At 38.8% G+C, this 20,986-nt stretch overlaps 1 protein-coding gene across 3 annotated transcripts in view; it reads right to left on the bottom strand.

The window, feature by feature from the left end:
- The window catches only part of ATP8A2 (ATPase phospholipid transporting 8A2), a 330,508-nt gene that overhangs the window by 207,142 nt on the left and 102,380 nt on the right, over positions 1-20,986 (bottom strand). For all 3 annotated transcript variants that reach the window (XM_071553667.1, XM_071553677.1, XM_071553685.1), the window contains one exon: positions 19,348-19,412. In XM_071553667.1, the coding sequence (XP_071409768.1) occupies positions 19,348-19,412 (65 nt within the window). The remainder of the gene's footprint in view (positions 1-19,347; positions 19,413-20,986) is intronic.

The following is a 20,986-nucleotide window of genomic DNA, read 5'->3' as shown; positions in this document are numbered from 1 at the left end:
TTCCTCTGCTTCCACACTTTTGTGACTCCTACAACTGATCAGTCTTCCAACAATTGATTATCTAAGTGCTTCTGTGTACTTTCAGAATTAGCCTGTGGATGGAAATACAAATCCAAACACAGCTGCCCTTGCTAGGTGCACTGTGCTACTTGCTTATATGAACTGATACAAAAGCCATAGCTTATAGCCATTTAAATGGAAACAAAACAGTAGAACTGGAAATATCAAGTTACTAATATGAGTATATGCATGGTGTAATATCATGAACCCTACAGTAACATGAACCTCCACATTCAACTTACAAAAACCTGCAGGCAAGCATTTGCACATCCTTTCTCGTGATAAGGAAATTCTTATGAGCACCCACAAAACTACTGTGAGTTCCTTCTACTCTTAAAGCCGTATCACAATGCTAAGAACAGAAACAGAACTGAAACAAAAAACCCTACAACAAGCAAACAAAAAAAATCCACACACGAAACCGAAGAACAGAAATCAAACTGGATTGTGTGTGGACATTACTCTTGCTACAGTGTGTGATGGATGAGGCAGTACATGTTGAATAGAGCAGGTTATATTCCAGTGCCACACTTTCTCACCTTTTGCCTTTTTCACTACAGCACAACACTTAATTCGCAGTGAATTTATGACCCACCTACTCCTTTTCTGCACTTTGTCTTGTGTTCCCATGGTTGCCTGTGCCATAACACAATCTTGCATCTTTCCTTTTTTTTTCTATAGCTTCCTTTAGAAGGTACCTGAAGAAACAACTATAAAATCAGGAATGTACCATCAAGTGCTCATACAAGTTTTAAGCAACATGAGGAGATTGGAAGTGTCTGAAGATGAACTTATCTGAAGGAACAGCAGTAACACAGCCTTGTGAGCTATGGGCATTACAGCCCAAGCGAAAAAAATAGACTAAGATGACTCATAGACAAGAAACTTATGTACCAAAAATCCTCAATACATGCAAGGAGAAACTATACAACTCCATAGGAAAATCCATCACATCTAAGGTTCCTATAAAGCCAGAAACAAAAACATTAGCAGAGAGGTTGGGTTTTAGCTAGCTCATTGAAAACAGCACTATGGAGAGACACTTCTGAAAATTACACATTTCTAAAACTGAATTTTAAGAGTTTATCCATTCCTTAGTTTTACAGGAAGAAGAGACTACACTGTCCAGAGTTGAGAATCAAGAGAACTTCTGAAGGATGAACACTAAAAGAACATAAGTAGTTCACTACTTCACATTTGAAAAAAAATGTATGAGTATCTCCAAGTTTAAGAAGACTGAATACTTTAAAATACAGGATTCACTTAAAATTCAACCTGTATGTGCAAAATCACTCAGCAAATGGATCATGGAAGATCAGATCGCAGACGAATACCTGCAATTCACTCCTTTAATTAAAACAAAAAATTAAGAAAACGAAACAGGCTCATCAAGAGCTGTTGCTCAGTATTACTGTAGTGCTCAGCCTGTGTCACATGCTGATTTGAAGGTACATAAGAGCACACAGTGTGACCACTCCAATGACACTTGACATCCATCAACACTAACTTGACTTTTTAAGTCCTAAACAATTTCTTGACTTCAACACTTTGAAGCAATTCTCCAAAGAAAGACTGACAGGTATAACTAAGTGTCCCATATTTCCCCTGTAATACAAAACAAGCATGATTTTGACACAACTTCAGCCTGAACTAATTATAAGACATTTGATCCCAGATTCCACTAACAGAAGGGCCAAAATAGTTTAATATTCTCAGAGCCTGGTGAGAACAGGAGCATGTAGGTACAATGCTTGGGGAACAGTTTATTCTAAACCATTTCTGCAGGTGCCATATAGAAAATCTGCCATTGCTAAATCTATTCCAGTAAGATTCCTCACAAAGGCCCCAGAACTGTCAATAGCACTCTGAGTAGGTATGAACAGGCAATTCTTCCAAATGATACTATTGCTTTCCCACAAGAGTCTTAAGCTAATCAAGCAGCATTTGCACTTCTCTTATGGAGGTATTTAGTAAGCCCAGATACCACAGTTACACCCAATTCCAGCAATATGCAATCTGTTCAACCAAACCAATTTGAGAGACTAAGCTCACTTTGGTGTTTAAAGAACCATGACATATAAAACACTAGGCAAATATTGTTAAACAGTAAGTGCAAATATCACTAAAAACATAAGGCAAGATAACAAGAACCCACCCCTAAAATATGCCAACAAAATTACTCTGATTCTACACAGCAGAACTCGCTTGTTTCATAGCACCATGATTCTGCTTGATGAATAGCATCTCCCACCATGCCAAGAAAAACACTGTATGGAGGACCCAGAGATATTAGATGGCCTCACTCAGATCATTTTCATAGCTTTGAATTCAACTTCAACCTGAAATTCCTTCACAGTTAGCCAAGTCATTTAAAACATCTAGATACAAGGCACTCAATCTGTATAGCAAGTCTCAGGTTATCACATATTCAGACCAAATCTTGCCCTTAGATACCAGATAAACAGATCATATCAATAATTTTGTCTCCAGGGGCAGCTACAAGTCCAGATGAATTCGACCATTAGGGGCTATAAAAAGTACTGTAGATAAGTACTCAAGGATGTTTTCAGTTCTGTAACAAACTGATTATGCAGGAGCCAGAGAACATGGTTAAATAAGGAAGAAAATATACTCTGAAGGAACATCTGTCCTGCCATCAGTACATCAATCTCCAAGTATGTTCCACATAGTTTAAAAAGAAAAATGAAACAGATCTTTTTACAAGCCTTGTCTGATCACAAAAAAATCATCTTCAAATGTCTCAGTAAGATATACCATCTCAAACAGATATCCTGTATAAAGTGTTGCAAGAACTTCCAGATCACTGTAAGGACGAGCACTGAACAGATGATCCCTTGAAAAGTACATGTTAAGTGCTCCAACAAACAATACTCTTATCAGATGACTGCACACTAAATTGAAGCCCTCAGTAATAAAAAGTAGTGCCTTTATCAAGGAATATCTATGGAGTCCTCCCTGCAACCCATGAGCTGAGGGCTTTGGGGGGAGAAGGAGAGGTAGGAGCAATTAGGAGGAAAGAGAGGGTTTTGGCCAATTAAAAGGTAAAACAGATTTGTTCAAGATTACACTAACTCATCATCTCCCGTCTTGCAGATTAAATATCATGGCAGCACATGTTGCCAGGAGTGGTGGTCATAGTGTTTTAGCCTTCTGTAATAAAGCCTACAGTTTCCTGTAGCATTACTTTCCTTCAGATTTAAGAGGAAGATGCTGACTATAGCATCTTAAAAATGCCAATCTCGACTGCAAACCTTCACTAAAATACCAATTTCTGTTAAAAAGGAAAAAAAAAAAAGAAAAAACAAATCAAGAAAAGCAACAAGTCTCAGCATTCTCAGACCACAGAACTGAAATAATAAGTAGTTATCCAGTACAACATGGTTGCTAAAGGCACCATCTTGAAAGCCATGAGCCTTTTGCAATCCTTTGACTTCTCAGAGGGAAAAGTTTGAAGCGTAAGAAACAATTGTAGAAACAACTGATGTCAAAGAGACAATTCATCAAATGTTATTCAAAAGCTATCAAAGACAATACCACATTTGTTCAGTTTGGCATTTAATAATATCTCTAACTTTACCAAGAAACATGTGTATCCCTGGGAAGACCAGGAATTTCAAAGAACCCCTGTTTCCTTCACACTAATAACAGCATTAGGCTTATTATATGACTTCCATTTTCTCCACAACTGCTCTACATAGATCAATCTGTGTATTGCTTTCAATACATACTAGATGTTTGACCACAAAACAGTTTATGGCACACATTAATATAGTTCACAGATAGTTTATAATCTCATACTACAGAAAGGCAGAAGGGGGTAGGGAAAAGCAACTGAACTCTGCCAAGAGAAAGCAGTCTGTTAGTTTTGCTAACAGGGTAGAATGACTCAGTGTCTTTATATTTTGGTATTTTACCTTTATTAAATCAATTCAACAGAAAAAGCATTTTATTTTCTTCTGCTTTCATCAAACAAGTTCCAACTACTTTTTGTCTTTCAAACATAACAGTCAACCTTTTCCACAGCAGAAACAAGCTCTTGTTTAGACCTCCAAAAAGTTAAGTTTCTGCTGAGTAATGTCTCAAAGATAAAAATCACCCTTTCAAATCAAGACAACATTACAACCTTCTGCTTTAGGTCATGAAGATACTGGATTCCCTGTTACAGTACTTGAACCACAGACTTCTGTGTTTTGTTAATAACTCAGACGCCCAGAAACAGATAAGAAGAATTCACCCAAGAAAATTACACTGGTGTGTGGACATAGAAGTCAGCCTGTAATTTACTCCCCTCAACCCAAACACATACACATACCTCCCTCAAAAATGGAGGTATTTTCTCCATATGTAGAATCTTAGAATCATTTGGGTTGGAAGGGACCTTAAAGATTGTCTAGTTTCAATCCCCTGCAACAGGCTGGGACACCTTTCACTAAACGAGGTTGCTCTGAACTCCACCCAGTCTGGTTTTGAACACCTCCAAGGATGGAATATCCACAATGTCTCTGGGTAACCTGTTCCAGCACCTCCCTATCCTCACAGTAAAGAACTCTAATATCTCATCTAAACCTGCTCTTTCAGTTTGAAGTCATTCCGCCTTCCAAGAAGTCATCTTTCTTATGGGCTCCCTTCAGGTACTGGAAGGCCACAATTAGGTCACCCCTAAGCCTTCAGAGAGGGGACTTCAAAGAACCAGATATCTGCTACAGACACTTTCTCATATTCTTACATTTCTATCTGTGTATGGGGCTTTTTTTATATAGATGAATCAATATTTATGTATATTAGCACTGTGATGATAGCTTGGTCGATAAATACATATAAAATATAACCATCCTCATTCAATGATATTTGAACAGATTTTCCTGAGAGAAATAACAGCCAACAACACAGCCAAGGCTACACTAAACAGGTTTTATCATTGCTAACAACTAAGGAACCCATGTTTATTAAGGTATAAAAGATCGAATACTAGTCAAAATGAAATATAGACCGGATGACCAAACTCATATTTTCTCCAAAACAATGTCATACACAGGAAACACATAATATTGAGTAGATTGATTTGTACAAGACAGGATTGTCTCAACATGACTTTCTCATGTTGCAGTTACCTTATCAGTAGAGACATAATCAATCATGCTTCAAAAACTGCGTTCACTAAGAAAAAAATTTCATATTTTCAAATCATGTTACATATGTAGTCTTGAAAAGAGAAAGTTTTGGTTTTACCTTTTCATCTAAGGTAATGTCAATTTGTAAGACATCAAAATAAAGTTGGAAGGACAGAACCTTTCTCTCCACAGACTAATAAAATTTAAATAGGGCTAGAGAAAGCTATAGCTTCAATTATTTTTAGTCTTCCACTCTCAATTTCCTCTCCAAAATCCCCCTTGAAAAAACTCCAACCACTATTAGCATCTGTGCAGTTTATAGTTCAGTTGCCTGCTAGTGTAAGTAACAGAGGCCATACCACTGTCAGAGTTTGTAGCCAAAGTTATTCCCGCACTTAAGTAAAAGGAAACTGCTTTGAGAAATAAGCCAAACAGCGAACCATAAACTCTAAGCTACTCAAGACAGTCCCAGATATGCAACAAGCCAACCTGTCATGTTAGTCTTCCTTTCAAGTGCTTGCTATCAAATCTGCTTCTCCAAGTGAAGCCGAGAAAGATCCAGAGCAACTGATTAGCACAGGCAAGCTCTGTAGTAAAACTGACTTTTAAGAATGAGATCGCTTTCAGCCAAAGTTGTTTGCTTAAAGTCCTGGTTTAGATTTAGACACAATACAGGTATTGAGCAGAAATATGAGAGAACTTACAGTTCTTGAAATACCCTTTGAGATTTTACTTCTACCTTTACAGCATGACAAGCATCAGAAGTTACTCATGCTCCTTGGAATACGTATTTTTCTTTTTTATCCATGGCTGGCTAGGCAATAAAGCAACACACAACAATGTTTCCAGAAGGACGTGATACAAGCTGTACTCCCATAACCTTACCTGTTTCCCCAAGAATCTCTTGGAAATGGGGAACAAGCAAATTCACTGAACTGCTTCCCAGCCAACTGGGATCACTTCGACTCAAAGAATTAGGTCAGGCTTCCTGCCCTTTGGCAGCTGCTCAGGGTGCAACAGACTATCTTGGACATGTCACTCCTGGCCTCGGTCCCATCTGTGCCCTCTCAGGACTTTTAATGAAACAAGAGCCCACAGCAAGGCAGCACGCACCTGCCTGAGCCAGACCCTTTGGCAAGCAACTGGAAAGAAGGTACTTAAGCTTGACCATGCTTCTGTTTAAGACAACACAGTTCCTCAATTGCCCCACAAGGGCAGATGAAGGATATGGAACACCCTGAACAAGGAAAACCCTAAGCATGCCCACAAGGACAAGGGCCAGGATGCTACTGCACCTGGGAAATATGGACTGTCATAGGAAGAATTGGAGATGGGAACACTGGAACAGCAACGATGTAGGGAAACTGGATTTTCCCTCACGTCTCAAAACTAAAAGTGAGAGCTCTATAGCTCTGCATCCAAGCAAGAGGGCAGTAGTAGGACTAAAAATGCTTACCTTGGACTATAGATTTTTAAACCCCTAAATTACAGTGTAAAAGTACAGGAACACAGAGGGAAGGAGAAAAACACTAGTGGGTAAGACAAGTAAGATACCAGGAAACACTCCTGCTAGGTCAGCACAGATCCTTACGATCTGAACAGTTCTAGATCTATAGGATCAAATAACTCTTATTAAGTAATTGAAGGAAAGTTACAGGAGAGTCATCCAAAAAGCTAACATTAGCACAGCACATACATTAGAAAAACTAAAGAAGTTAATGTGTTAATATAGAGATTCCAGAAATCCAGACAGTTATATACCTGTTCAGCTGACGCAAGACCCATAACAGAACTATCTGCAAAGCCTTTAACCACGGAAAGAGAAAAGCATAGCAGAACTATCCAAACAGTGTTACGCAAGCCAGTCTGTTGAATCTATTTACTAGTTCTGCTCAATTGAAATTTGTCATGATGCAAACTCTTCTGCTGCAGTTACCAAATTAGTACTACACAAAAATAACATTAAGTAAATACCATAAGATGGTCCACCTTTAACATCTTTGTCAGAGAAGTTCTACAGAGTAGATTTGCTAATCAGTTCATGCCCCATGTTACATACCTTCAAAACGCCAAAAGAAATGCAAGCTTTCTCTCTTGTAATCTAAGCACAGCAGATTATAGTGACAAAAGGACAAAAATTGCTGCCTAGAGAAGTTGTGGAAGTCCCATCCGTGGACATGTTCAAGGCCAGGTTGGATGGGGCCATGAGCAACCTGATTTAGGAAACAGCACCCCTGCCCATGGCAGAGGGAGTTGAAACTAAATCATCTTTAAGGTCCCTTCCAACTTGGACCATTCTACAATTCTATGAAAAAAATAAAACTGTCTGAAAAAGAGCTTTCTTGGAGCAATTAATTTTATTTCAACTGGTGGCACATGTGTGAGCAAACTAGATGCAGCACAGATACAAATCCCTCCCTCTTGCTCACAGTTCCCAGGGCCCAAGGCAGGCAGCTCCTCCAGCCCATTCACTGCCACGTGGCACACAACAACTGGCAGTACGACACAACCCCATTGACTTCCTTAAGTCTCAGAAGTGGTGCCTGGGTGCATGGACCAGCTCACCACAGGTAGTCCACAGGCTGCAATACAATTGCCACTTTTTATACTGACTTTTACTTCAATTCCAAGTTAAATTAATTTTTGTACCTATTTTATAAAAAAGGTTTCCTACTAAATCACAGCTTCAACTGCTCAGAAGGGACTAGGTTTAAGGTAAAACTGAATGGCTGGGGGCTCCTGAAGAGCTTGAAGCCTACATAGAGGGTTTTAAAAAGGTGAATATAACACGAAAACATGAAAAAACATGGAAAGCTACGGGTTTATAACAGATAGTACAGGGCACCAAGACTTTTCTGAAGATCAGTCAGAAGCCTGAGATCATTTTATGCTACTTGACTCCCTTAAATAGCAGTACCTTGTCAGCACAGGCCAGATCCTTAGGCAAGGATGATGTGCATAAACAAGCACACACCTCCAAAAAGCAGCTTCAGAGACACAATGCCTGGCCATTGCCTGGCCTTGCTACATACTTATGTAGCAGTGAAAAAGGACACAAGCAGGAACAAGGGCAGCTTTGCCACTGACCTCCTTGAAGATCAAAGGAAGGAAATGCCTCCATACAACTGTTCCCTAGGCAACATTCATAGCCATTTTGTTAACCAAGATTATTAGAAAGAAAAAATAGTGACGTCTTCAGCATTCCAAGGACCTCCAAGCTGCACAGAAAAAGAAAAATGGACTTCACTACATGCAGTCCTATTTAATACCCCATGACACTAAAATGCCATCTGCCCTTGCCATCACATCCTTCAACATTTGAGGCAGTTTCTCCCCCAGCCACAGTTGAGCCAGCACTGAAATTCAAGACAAACTGTAAATTTGAAAGACTACATGTGTTTGGTTGGCAATTTGCTGTCTTCATACTTTCAGAGCTATATAGGAAACAACTATCTCAGGGAGTATATGTTTGAGAGGAATGGAGAGGAGATATATTTGCTTGTTTCAGTGACTGAACAGTTCATCCAAGGACCATTTTCTAAGAGCTGTCCTGATGCCGTACACTAATGTTACCCTTCAAGTAGCTTCCTACAACTACTTTAATAATCTTGAAGTTCCAATATTGGTAAGAATCTGTGGGAGAGCTCCCGAACAAATAATTACTCATTGAAAGACATTACTATGTAATCTTAGTATCATGTAAGAACTGTTTTCCACAGTTTTATATTTTAGATCAAAAACCAAAATCCAAAAAAGCCTTCTCACAGCCAAGTCAACTTTACTTGGGGCAACAAATGCTGACAAAAATCAGCAATACCAAAAAAATAATCAAGTTCATCACAGCAGTTTTTCAGACTGTAATGCAAGATCCCTGAAGCTCAGAGATACCAAGCCCCTATTTATGCCAACCTCTCAAGTCTCCAAATACTGCATTCCTCCCAAAGATTATTCCATTAGCTAACAAGATGATCATGTCCATCCACAAAAAAAAAATTCTATACCAATGTACTATTTCAAAAGACAGCTCTATGAAGATTTCCAGAGCTCTAATTCCATTGCAAAAAATCATACAGTTAAGGCAACAATACTCATAACTCTAAGACCAAAATATTTATTCTGGCATCATACAGGCTGCCTTTCTGACTATGTGAATCGAAATCATGCCATGTGGGAAGTAAGTATGTAACCACAGTGGCTTTGGACATGCAACTTGGTTAGGGGAGAAGAACACCATCTTTCGGAAGACAGCAGCAGAGTTGAACAGAGTCTACCTTTAAATAATACGTAGCAGTAATTACCCTGAGCTTGGTCAGTGGTCCTTGCTACAAATACATCTCTACTTCGCTGCTTCGAGCTTCCTTCAGGCCCTAGTTAACCTTTGCTCATAAAGAATGATGTGTTCCAAAAATGCTTCATGGGAAAAAAAAAATACTGTAACCAGCCAACTGTACACATGAACCCAAATTCAAGATTGCTGAAACTGCATTTATTAGGCAACAGACATGGTCTTAAAACCACACTGGCCATTTTCACAGGAGAATGCACTCCGTGTCTTATTAGAATACCAAAACCCCATTTTTCTCCCTATTTTAGTCAATCTTATTTAGTCTATTTAGTCCTTAAAACAGGCAGTTGACTATAGTTCATATTAACACCAGGCTTTCATTAAGCACACATGTAACAAGCTTCCCTCCATTAAAAAAAAAAGCTAAAATACAATGACAAATAATAAGGGTGTGTAAATTAACAGTCAAAACTCAGGTAAGGAGTCAGGCAGTTCTTCTGATAGATGTTTCTGTGACTGAAAAACAGAGGCACGCCCAAGACTTCATGTTCTGTGAGTAGGCAATGCACAGCAGTTAGGTCAGCAAACAGCTGCCAGGTAACAGATTCCCAGTGGAGAGATTAAGGCAGGCTAAGTAGGAATGCTTTGTTGCTTACAAAACTATGAGATGTGCTAGATGCATTCTTGGTCCTACATGACTACTATTATTTTGAATAATATTTAGTTTGAGAATTTCCTGCAGGTCACCATCAGAAGAAGTTATATTGAAGACCTATGTTTCTCCTGAGAGGTTAGTAACTCTATTACGCTCCTGTACAACAGCTACAGCAACAACTTTTTATTTCCTTGAGCACAACACCTTGAGCTCCTAGTAAACTGACAAACAGCAATGGCTCATTCTTTGCAAACATGCTTTTTAACACCTTTTGCCAAAACTATCCCTCTGATTTGCAGATTTCCTTACTGAAGGTCTGTGTGGCTCCTGGGTGCTGGGCAATGAATACCAAATGATTTGTTACAAGGTCTACTTTATTTGCAGTCTCAACTATGTAAATAATTCCCATTTCTTAAGAAGCTTCACATACTTCCTCCATATTAAAAACGAAACAAAAAAAAACCCAAATCCACACACCAAACAAACTAAACAACCATCTATTGCCTTTTCTCCCTCCCAAATCGTCACACTGGATTTCTCCACTGCCCTTACCTGACTTCTCTAAAACACTCTGTACACCTACAATAAAAGTTGCAATAGAACTGCTAGTGTCAGGTAACAAACCACAGAGGAAAGCGCATCTTCTTCCAGCTACTCTACACTCTGCCAGACTCCCACAAATAACCCATTCTATCCCCTTCCCTCCTCTAAAAGAGACTTGCTTATTCCTTGTAGATTTAAAAGCAAAACATAAAAATTGATATGTATTTGTTGGCAATTGCCACTGATAGGAATGACTGCATGGCACATAATGCATTTAGAGGTCATAGGACAGCCCGTACACAGATCTTGGCTCTGTATGACTTGAACTTCTCTATAATGTATAAACTAGGACTTCACAACAGCGTTTCAGATAAGCTCAGAAGCATCTCTTCATTCAAATCTGGCAAAGTCAGATCCTAGTCCTTATAACCTAAATCAATGTTCTGTTCCCATATACAGCTGGTGAAAATTGACATGTCCCAGACACCCACAGGTAGCTCAGGAAGTAAGAACAGCTCTGCTGCTGCACTGCTCATGTCTACTTTTGTCCAATTTTAGGAATAACTGGAAACAAACGTTATTAACACAACATAACTGTTCCCCAGTAGAGACACTGTACCCACTCAACTGAGAAGCTGGGCACAACATCTGATTTGCTTTCATCCTGACAGCTTCCAGCATTTTTACTTCTTTTTTTTAAGCCAAGAATATAAAAATGCTGTGTGAGAGCCACAGGCAGGCTTCTCTTTTCTAGTCAAACAAACACCATTCCCTGAAGTGAATACTAACTTTCAAATACCTCTTTTTTCCTGAGTTTTAAAAACACACCACTTAATTCCCTATCAGTTTACTCTATACATCTGAAGTTTTTATTGAAGTTTATCTAATAAATATGATACCCCCTTCAATTACTGAAAATAATTTTAATAAGAAAACTCCATAAAATCACCAAGATCATGTTTCTTTTTTTAAATTGAACCATCAGAGCAATTTCCCTGAAGATTTAGTTATACAATAGATTTATTTTATTAATATTTACTAAATCTCTTAACTCTGTCTACTGAACTGTAGAATTTGTCTGTCAAGCCCTGGATAGAACTATAAATCCCTTGAGAACTTGATAATATTAAACCTACTATAGACATACCAATTAAGTTTTAATAACTTGAAAAATAAGTACAAGATTTCCAAAAAATCAGCTAGTTAAGTTGTGAAGTCATCCCCTCTTAAGTTATTTACAGATCAGTTACGCAATTTTAATTCTATAATCAAGACAAATATTACTATACAAACTTAGATCTTACAAAGCCCCTTCACTATTAATTGGCTTTATTTATCCCCATTTTCCCAGAGTTCTACAGACTACAAAACTCCATATTCAAAAGCACACACTGCTGACCTTCCCAGTTCTCCCCACCCCCAAAACCACAGAATTCTTGAAGCCAGACAACTTCGGTCACTATTAGCCATAGAAATGGTCCCCAGTCTTACTGTAGAGTCTGATACCTTGTCTTTCTACAAATACCTGTATTTCAATGAATTCTATAATTCAGCTATAAGAACTTGCATTAATAACTTGAATTAATTCCTCAGTCTTTCAAATCAGAGAAAAGCTTCGTTGTGATGTGTCAGTTTTGCTGGACACAGAAAACAGACCAATATTTGACGCCCAGTTTTCCACAAGTTACTCACTGTCATTTCTGTCTCCTAGTGCAATTTGAATATTGTCAATCTATTACCAATATGATCCCAGGCTGAAAAAGACTTCATTGTTCAGTTGTCTCAGGGGTCACTTTCTCTTTTCCAGAGTGTCACAGCAGATCAGAGTTGAATGCAAGCTGTACATACTAGCCTAAAGAGGAAGCAAGTCTTGAAAGTTTGTATAAGCATTAATTTCTACCCTCCAGCCACCGTTACGTTTGTCAGCAGAAGCCAGAAATCAGAATATTCCATCACTGAACAGTTCTTGTCTCAGAAAAGATTTGCTCACAAGATTAATCTGAAGGATGTCAATGCCTATGGCCATACTTCAAACAAGAGGGACGAGCAGGTAGACAGAACTAACATCCAGATTATCTTTTTAGGATGAAGAAGTTACTTATTATTAGTGTTCCAGATAACAAGTAAGAAAAAGTAAAACCTTAAAAGTAAAAATAAAGTAAAATCTTTCACCCAAGATTTTTGAGGGCTTTCTTATGTGAATTGCCACATTGGATCACTTCTGTCTCTTTTATCATGGTGAGACAAGAGGTAGAACACAGCTGTGTAAGTGAATGGCTATGTTCACTGTAGACTTTGATTTTTTACTTTTGTAAACTAGCCTATTTCTACATGGAAGGAAAAAGAATTACCCAAGAGGAGTACAAGACTCAATGTGAAAGAACTGAAGAGATTACACCAATTCTATACCTATGAGGTAATTTCTCTGTAAGTATTATCGACATCAGCATCACCCTGGTGATGATTCCAACAGGAATGCCAGGAGCTTGGCACGTGCACTCTTACCTTGCCTGGCTTAGCTTGAAAAATCACAGTACACAACAAGCACACACATGCACCATCACAACTCAGCATGATGGAAGCTTCAGGAGGACAGTACTCATTCCTTAGATTTGTAGAAGATAAGGTGATTAAAACACTTAGTAAGTATGAAGGAGGGACACTGATCCTCCGGCATCACTACCTCAGTTAAATTACTAGAGATCCTCAAGTGTGAAAATGCACCTTAACACATTTTTCAGTTGAAAAAAAAAAAAAACAAACCCATGCAACAGTGGCCAAGGTGCATAAAAACCCCAAAAGTCTCTAAAAGAACTCTCTGATTGGTTCTACTCTATGCAGAAGGTTAAAAAGCAGAAGCCAGGTATTAAATTCATATAGCTGGAGGACTGCTTAACTGTAGTTTCTGACAGACTAATCAACCCAGAGAAATTCTGTGCTACTTTTTCTAGTTTCAACCAGATGTAAAACATCTCTTCCTGTTAATTCCCATGTGAAGGAAATGTATTCCTTTATGTGACTGATGAGCAGGCTTGGAGTAATCAAGCTTCAGCTGCAAGAATGACTTCCTAATTATCATGAAAAAGGAAATAATCTTCAGAAAAATGTTCAACACATTGTGAGAACCACAAAAGTAGGACCACAGATAACCATGCCACTTTTCTGAGTACGTGATCAATACACACTCTAGTTGTTACCCTGAAACAGTCAGTTCTCCACTATCTTCATTAACACTGCAGATTAATAAATCCTATTGCTTTAGGCTGGCTCTACACCAAGAAAGAACCACTGCTGCTTCTTAAAACTCCCACGAAAACTTGCATGAACAAGGACTCCCCTTCAATGAAAGCAAGAAAAGTACCTTGAAAGGAGGACTATTTAGTTCTTACCCTTCAATACAAAATGTGAATTCTTTTTACAGATGTGCAGTATTAGCCAAGGCAATCAGGAGCATCATTATCCATAACTCATCTACCTATACATGACACCAGCTTAGTCCCATTCTCCTAAAAACACACCATCATGCTTTAATATCGGCAAAAACTGCATTTCATGCGTAGCTTCCTATTTAACAAAAGCCATTTAACACTTCAGTATGATCCTTATGTTTCCACAGTCTCCTGTGCTTAATAAAGATAAGTGTATCGGTACGTTGCAGGGAACCACATCTTCAAACAAACAGATACTTCCTTCACCATTCAGCTGCAGCCAAGTAGATCTGGACTATACTCAGGATTCATCTGTTGATACAAGCCTTCTCATATGTGACGACTATTAGCAGTTTTAAGGGAAATAGGGTTTGTTCATGGTGATTTTCCTCAAACATATGAGAACTCCTAAAAACAAGGCAGCAAATTTTAGATGAACAGGGAACACACACAATCTTCCTTTCCATTTTTATGTACTATGATCTATTTTGTCCTGTAGCATGGCCAAGGTATTAACCCCCAGCTACCAAATATCTTTTCTGGCTCTTGTCAAAAATGACCACTAATAAAACTTAAGATACGAAAGAAAAAGTAATTTTGAAAATAGTGTGTACAGGTTTTTTAAAGCCCTTCCCCAGCCTTCCTATCAACCCCCATCCCCAAATTCCAGCTTCAGAAAGAAGAGTTATTTAGTAACCTTGTCTCAGGACTCCTAAAGGTCCTTGCATTCCTTCAGGTCCAAGCACCCGATTTCATTCAAACAAACTATCACAGTGCCAGAAAACACTGACAGAAAAAACAGAGCCATAGATAAGGGAGAACAGTCATTAATGAATTCTGAAAAGCAAAAGCGGGATGAAACAAAAATACCAGCCCAACTCATTCACCACTCACAGCCCAAACCTATTAGTATTACTTCCTGAAAAAATGGTAATCTAACACTTAAGTTACACAGTCCTGTGTGTACTTAAACCTACAGGTCCAGGTAACACCTATATTCTTTCATTTATAATTCTTTGCAGCACACTCAAATCAAAGCAGCTTTTCACATGAAGAGCTGTATATTTTCCACATCCATACAACTAACTTTCTATGCAGATTAGCAAATACCTAGAGTTATGAAAGATCCTATTTGTTCCTCAAAAACAAACAAGAAAAACACTAAATCCCTTCTACCTAACATTTTTGAAGACTTATCTGATTACTAGACACTGTTCCTTATGTAACTACCCATTGGTTTGATGTCTATTTCTAGATTAAGAAAAACAGAAATTTGACCAGTAAGAAAATCTTGGTACAATAGACAAATGTATTCTTTCCCTAGTTTTCCTGTTTAGCTTCCTTTGCAAATTCCTAGTGTACACAGAAAAGCTGATTACTATTCCAGGCTGACTGGGAGCTACTGAAGTAACTTGCTAGCCAAAAGGCACAAGAGGACCACTGAAGATGCCTCTGCAAAGGACACCTAATGACTGGCTAAAACTGAGCTTGTTCACATTGATCAATTTTCCAGGAATACGGACTTGTTCAGAAAGCATGTGGGCAGATAAAAGCAGCAGAGATGAAAATCTCACTTTCCTCCTTAGCACAACACACAAGATGTAACCCTCATGACACCTATACAGCAATAGCAGTACAGGGCTTGTTCTCCTCTTCCAAGCCCTATCTGCATACCTTATTATCTTTTAATACACCTGAAGTGCAGATGATATCAATGCTTTGGAGCACTTGGAGTACCAGGTAACTTCAGTTTTAGTTTGAAACACTGACAATAACTTTACCCCTATTTTTTGGGAGTAATCAGCATGACATCACTGATAAGGTGCAGATGTCCCTGGTTCTGCAAGAGAATTAGGATCCCAAAAGCAACAGAAGGCAGCTTATGCTTATACTTTTAGCCATATTTCATTAAGAGACACCAGTATTGAGGGTTCTTACATTGCAGTATTAATTTGCTGTTACACAGCTGTGTATGACCTCAGAGAATGACTGTCTGTCCAGGCATATGAGTTCTGTAGAACATACACTCACTGTGAAGCTCAATTTACAGCAACAAAATTACTTTACAGAAAAATACTACCCACAGGTTCAGAACTGGGTCCCTCTAGCACTGTCCTTCCACTACTATTAAACAGAACACTGTGATAAGCAATTGATACAGTTCCCAGCTCTTCTTTCTACAGGACTGATGGGGAGGAACATACCCAACATTCCTTAGCTGTAATATCCATTAGTCAGGGTCTCTTCTGGTCACCAAATTTCCCTTCTTCAGCTACCCCTCTCACTGCTTTCACAACCTAAATTCTGCAAATTGCCAATGAAAGAAATTTTTCCAGGTTAAGAGCTGCACAATAACACTTCATGGTGTTCCAATTTAATTATAAACAGAAACTGAGTCCAAGGATTACATTCAAAGTAAAAATTGATGCTCAAAATATTCTCATTTCAAAAAGCTTCATTATGAAAGAAAAAACAAGTGAGTTGTATGTATGTGGTTAAGTCTATAAGGGACAGACATTTGCTGATTATTATGTTAATTTTCTAGAATTCAGCTGAATCAACCTAGATATTAGTCTTTTTTATTCCCATGAGTTCCCGGAAAAAACAGAAATGATTGATTTTTCTCCTGAAGTGCATGACTTAAAAAAAAAATTTAGCTCTCAAAACCCAGCCAAGACAGTTGTTCGATCACATCTCACCTGCTGCTGCATGCCAAGGAGCAGAGGTGGGGGGACTGAGGAGGGGGGGAGAGAAAAAAATAAAAATCACACAGGGACTGCACAAAGGGGTAAGGGTATCAATATTTGAAGGGTCTAAGCTCAACTTGGATCCTGTAAAAACTCACTTTTAGTATTAATGTATTTCAGAGGTGGAATGTATTAAACATTACGCTACAGAATCTCAGTGTGAGAATCTTGCAGGGATAGATTTTAAGCTTAGTTGAGCAGAAATCAAAATTGGTTACAGGTGCAACACAGAAGAAATATTACAATGAACATTGTACACAGAATAACTGGCAGTAGAGACACCTTAGAAGTAAAAGAACTAGCAGAAATTATTAACAAAACACAAGTTTTACATTCAGACATACAAAATTCAGTTCTACATTAAAAATGGTAATAAGAGTACCCTGGAAAATAACAGATTTACTCTAGTTTGAAAACAAGACTGATGCAATAAAAAGAATCTTTGATGAACCAGTTCAGAAGCTCCACAAGTTTGTGCTCATGTTTTCGAAAAACACGTGCTTTCTGAGCTAAAGCATGACAGTCACCTTCAATAGTAGGTATGTCTTCATGATGTATCATGTGATCACCCATTTTATTCACATAAAAGACCATCAACTATATATGGATAAGGGGTTTTTTACCTCATCTGCTGTGCCATGGTTCTCCATTTCTTTTTTTTCTCCACAGAAACAGAAAGGTTAGAGTTGGAAGAGACCGTAAAGATCATCTGGTTTCAATCACGCTGCCACAGACAGGGACATCCACAAGATCAGGTTGCCCTAAGGCCCATCCAGCCTGGTCCTGAACACCTCCAGAGGAAGGGCATCCACTTCTCTGGGCAACCTCTTCCAGTGCCTCACTACCCTCACAGTAAAGAATGTCTTCCTAATACCTCATCTAAACCTACCCTCTTTCAGCTTAAGGCCATTCCCCCTTGTCCTGTCGCTCAATACCCTTTTAAAAGGTCCCTCTCCAGCCTTACTGTCGGTCCGCTTTCAATACTCAAAGATGCCATAAGGTCTTCCCAGAGCCTTCTCCTTCCAAGGCTGAACAGCCCCATCACTCTCAGCCTTTCTTCATAGGAGAGGTGCTCCAGGATCAACTTAATGGCCCTTATCTGGACTCACTCCAACAGGATCACAACTCCCACGTGTTGGAAACCCCAGAAGAGAGTACTCCAGGTGGGGTCTCACAAGAACAGAGCAGAGGGGAAGAATCACCTCCCTTAGCCTGCTAGCTGCAATTCTTCTGAGGTAGCCCAGGATGCAATTGGCTTTCTGGGCTGCAAGCACAAATTGTTGGGTCATATTAACCTTTTCCTCTAAACATCCACAAGTCTCTCTCATCAGGGATGCTCTCACTCCATTCTCCTTCCCAGCCTGTAGCTGTGCTTGGGACTGCACCAACCCAGGTGCAAGACCTTGCACTCAGCCTTACTGAACTTCATGAGGTTCATACAGGCCCACCTCTCTAGCCTGTTCAGGTCCCTGTGGATGGCACCCCTTCCCTCCATCATGTTGACTGCTCTACACAGCTTGGTGTCATCTTGTCACAGCTTGTCACAGGTGCAAGTTCAAGTTCTGAAAGCTTCCATTAGTTATATTTATTGATACATTTCCAATGCTGTTTACAGCTTGATTCTGTGACCAAAGATTTCTACATACGAAATTATTAGAATCACATTAAGGCAACTAGAAAACAACACTTATCAGATGATAACTTTTCCAGAATAGTATCACTATCTTCCACCAGATTTGCAGGTATCCAGTTACTACTGTGACACTCAGATACAGGCTTTGGAACTCCCATCCAATGAAGCACAATGAATTGTCAACTCTAAATGAAAATGTTAGGTGCTGCCTATTATAGAGCCTTTCTTCTGTCCTACAAATCTCTGACATAAATCAGATAGAGAAGTGATATTGAACACTGACACTGACACACACAAAATGGGAAAATATCTGAAAAAATTAATGTACAAGTGTATAATTTTTCTAGTTTATTTTTGCACATACATGAAGAGCATGGAAACCACATAAAGTGATTTTTGATTTTCGGTTTTAAAAGCCTACTGTACATAGGCAAGCTCGCAATGCAGTTTGCTTAGGCGTAAGTTTGGTTACAGCTGTTCCATGCAATACTGAAGACAGCTTATTACACCAAAACTACTCGCTTAGCTTGTGTTTTTCCTTTAAACATGTTACTCCTTTATTGGTACCTTAAAGCCCAAATATATTCTTGATGGAATGCTGCAGGTTTTTGCAGTTTGCAGCAGAAGTAAACCCACAGACCTAATAAGTTCCTTGCTCTGAGACTTCAGTTTGATTTGTACAGCTTGTGACTGAAGACCTCAGGAGTACAATTTGCACAATACCTTTGTATTTCAGTATGAATTGTTTATCTAGCTACCTAAGAACAAGCAAGAGAAATGTAACGAGAAAGCAGGACAACTTTCCAACTTGTTAGCAGTAACACCTCCTTCTGATGAGAATTATACCAGAATTTGCTTACTTACATCTAGCGAATCTTCATTGACCAGGATGAGAGACATACTCTGAGAAATGAGTCTGCAAGAGTACCCTGCAAAAGAAAAAGGAAAAAAAAAACACATGGATTTACTTTCTGGAAGGTTGTTTAAAGTTGAGCTCAACAAGCATGTACAGATCAGATGACAATTTACTTTTTGCTCAGCAATTCCTATCAGGCAGTCTGCTGGAAACATTGGTGCATAGGACATATTCCAACATGACAATTTACTAGTAACACAGGCTGCGCTTTATCTGCACTTTCAAACACATCACTTGAGATGTTCAAATTGAAAAAAACACCATGTGAACTAGATGCATCAAATACAGCCTATAACCCTCCAGCAAAAGTCGCTTTATTTTTCATCTACATGAAGGCAGAATTGCCTTCCACACATTACAGGAACAGAAGTGAATGCACAGTTGCAGCTATATCAGATGATCAGAAATGCACACATGGATTCAGTTGTGCCACCCAGTCCCCTCAGCCAACACTTGGCTTACAGAAGCATTTTTCACTCCCAAGACTTCTTTGTGGAAGGTTCTGAGCATCATTAAAAACTACAGATTGATGACACATACAGAGGCCCTACCAACTCCTTCAGGCACCAGGTAATTGTACTAGCTTAATTCTTAGTGTAGGATAAACATTTGCAAAATAAACAGTTTAATTCTGGCTCATATTAATGGCAAGAGACAAATGCAAACTTGCATCAGACCTACCCCACTGCTTTATCCTGAACGCTCACTTGTACAAAGAAGTTCACTTGGGATTAACACAGTCATGTATGCTTCATAAAACAGCAGAGAATTAATTTATTTGAAGCACACACCTTTTATTGCTCATCTAAGTTACACAGTAAAAAGCAATACAATAAAATTATTTTGTATTTCTACTGTGTTTTTGCATGGAAATGAATTACAGCAAGTTTGAGAAATAGCTGTCAAATAAAATGAGATCTTGAGAAGTCTTATTTTTCTTAAATGAAGACTGGAGGCTATTGCAGTGTAAGAGTAATGTCCCAGTGAGGAACCACTGCAAGGCTGGCTGATTCAAAAGCATAACAGCATAGTCAATGTAAAAAGATGAAGTACCTCTTACCATATCTTACAACAAAAAGAGAACAACTGAGGCAGGAAATTTTCAGTGGGATTCTTAGTTCCTTAGGAAGGCCATACTGGCTTCCTCAATTGCAATGTAAATCATTTCCTCAGGCTACAGAGTTTTTATAATTGGGCTAGTTTTGTAGGTATAATCCAAGGTTAACATGCCTGCATGAGCGACTTCTGTCAAGAAAGCAAATCCCTTGTCTTCCTTTGTGGAAGACATGCTCGTATCACACAGCCAGGCACTCTCAGGCAGCCAGGTTTGATTGCCTGCACAAGCTTAGTTTCCTCTCCATTTTCACAGCTGTGTAGACTATGAATATGAAGTGCAACCTTGCCAATACATTTTCATCTTAGTGGTGTTAACAAGCCAAGGTTTACTCTCTGCTTCAGAGAGTACTACAGAATGCCACTGAACTCAAATACACCTGTTGTGAAAAGGCTGACATACACTCTAATGAAGTGAAGCCTACAACACAAAAGCTTTGCAGACAGTCTCTGATGCTGCCTGGGATGAATAGT

Source organism: Pithys albifrons, chromosome 1 (genome assembly GCF_047495875.1).
Source record: "Pithys albifrons albifrons isolate INPA30051 chromosome 1, PitAlb_v1, whole genome shotgun sequence".
Classification (NCBI taxonomy): Eukaryota; Metazoa; Chordata; class Aves; order Passeriformes; family Thamnophilidae; genus Pithys; species Pithys albifrons.
The sequence above is the reverse complement of the archived record's forward strand: the minus strand, read 5'-3'. Positions and strand labels throughout refer to the sequence as shown.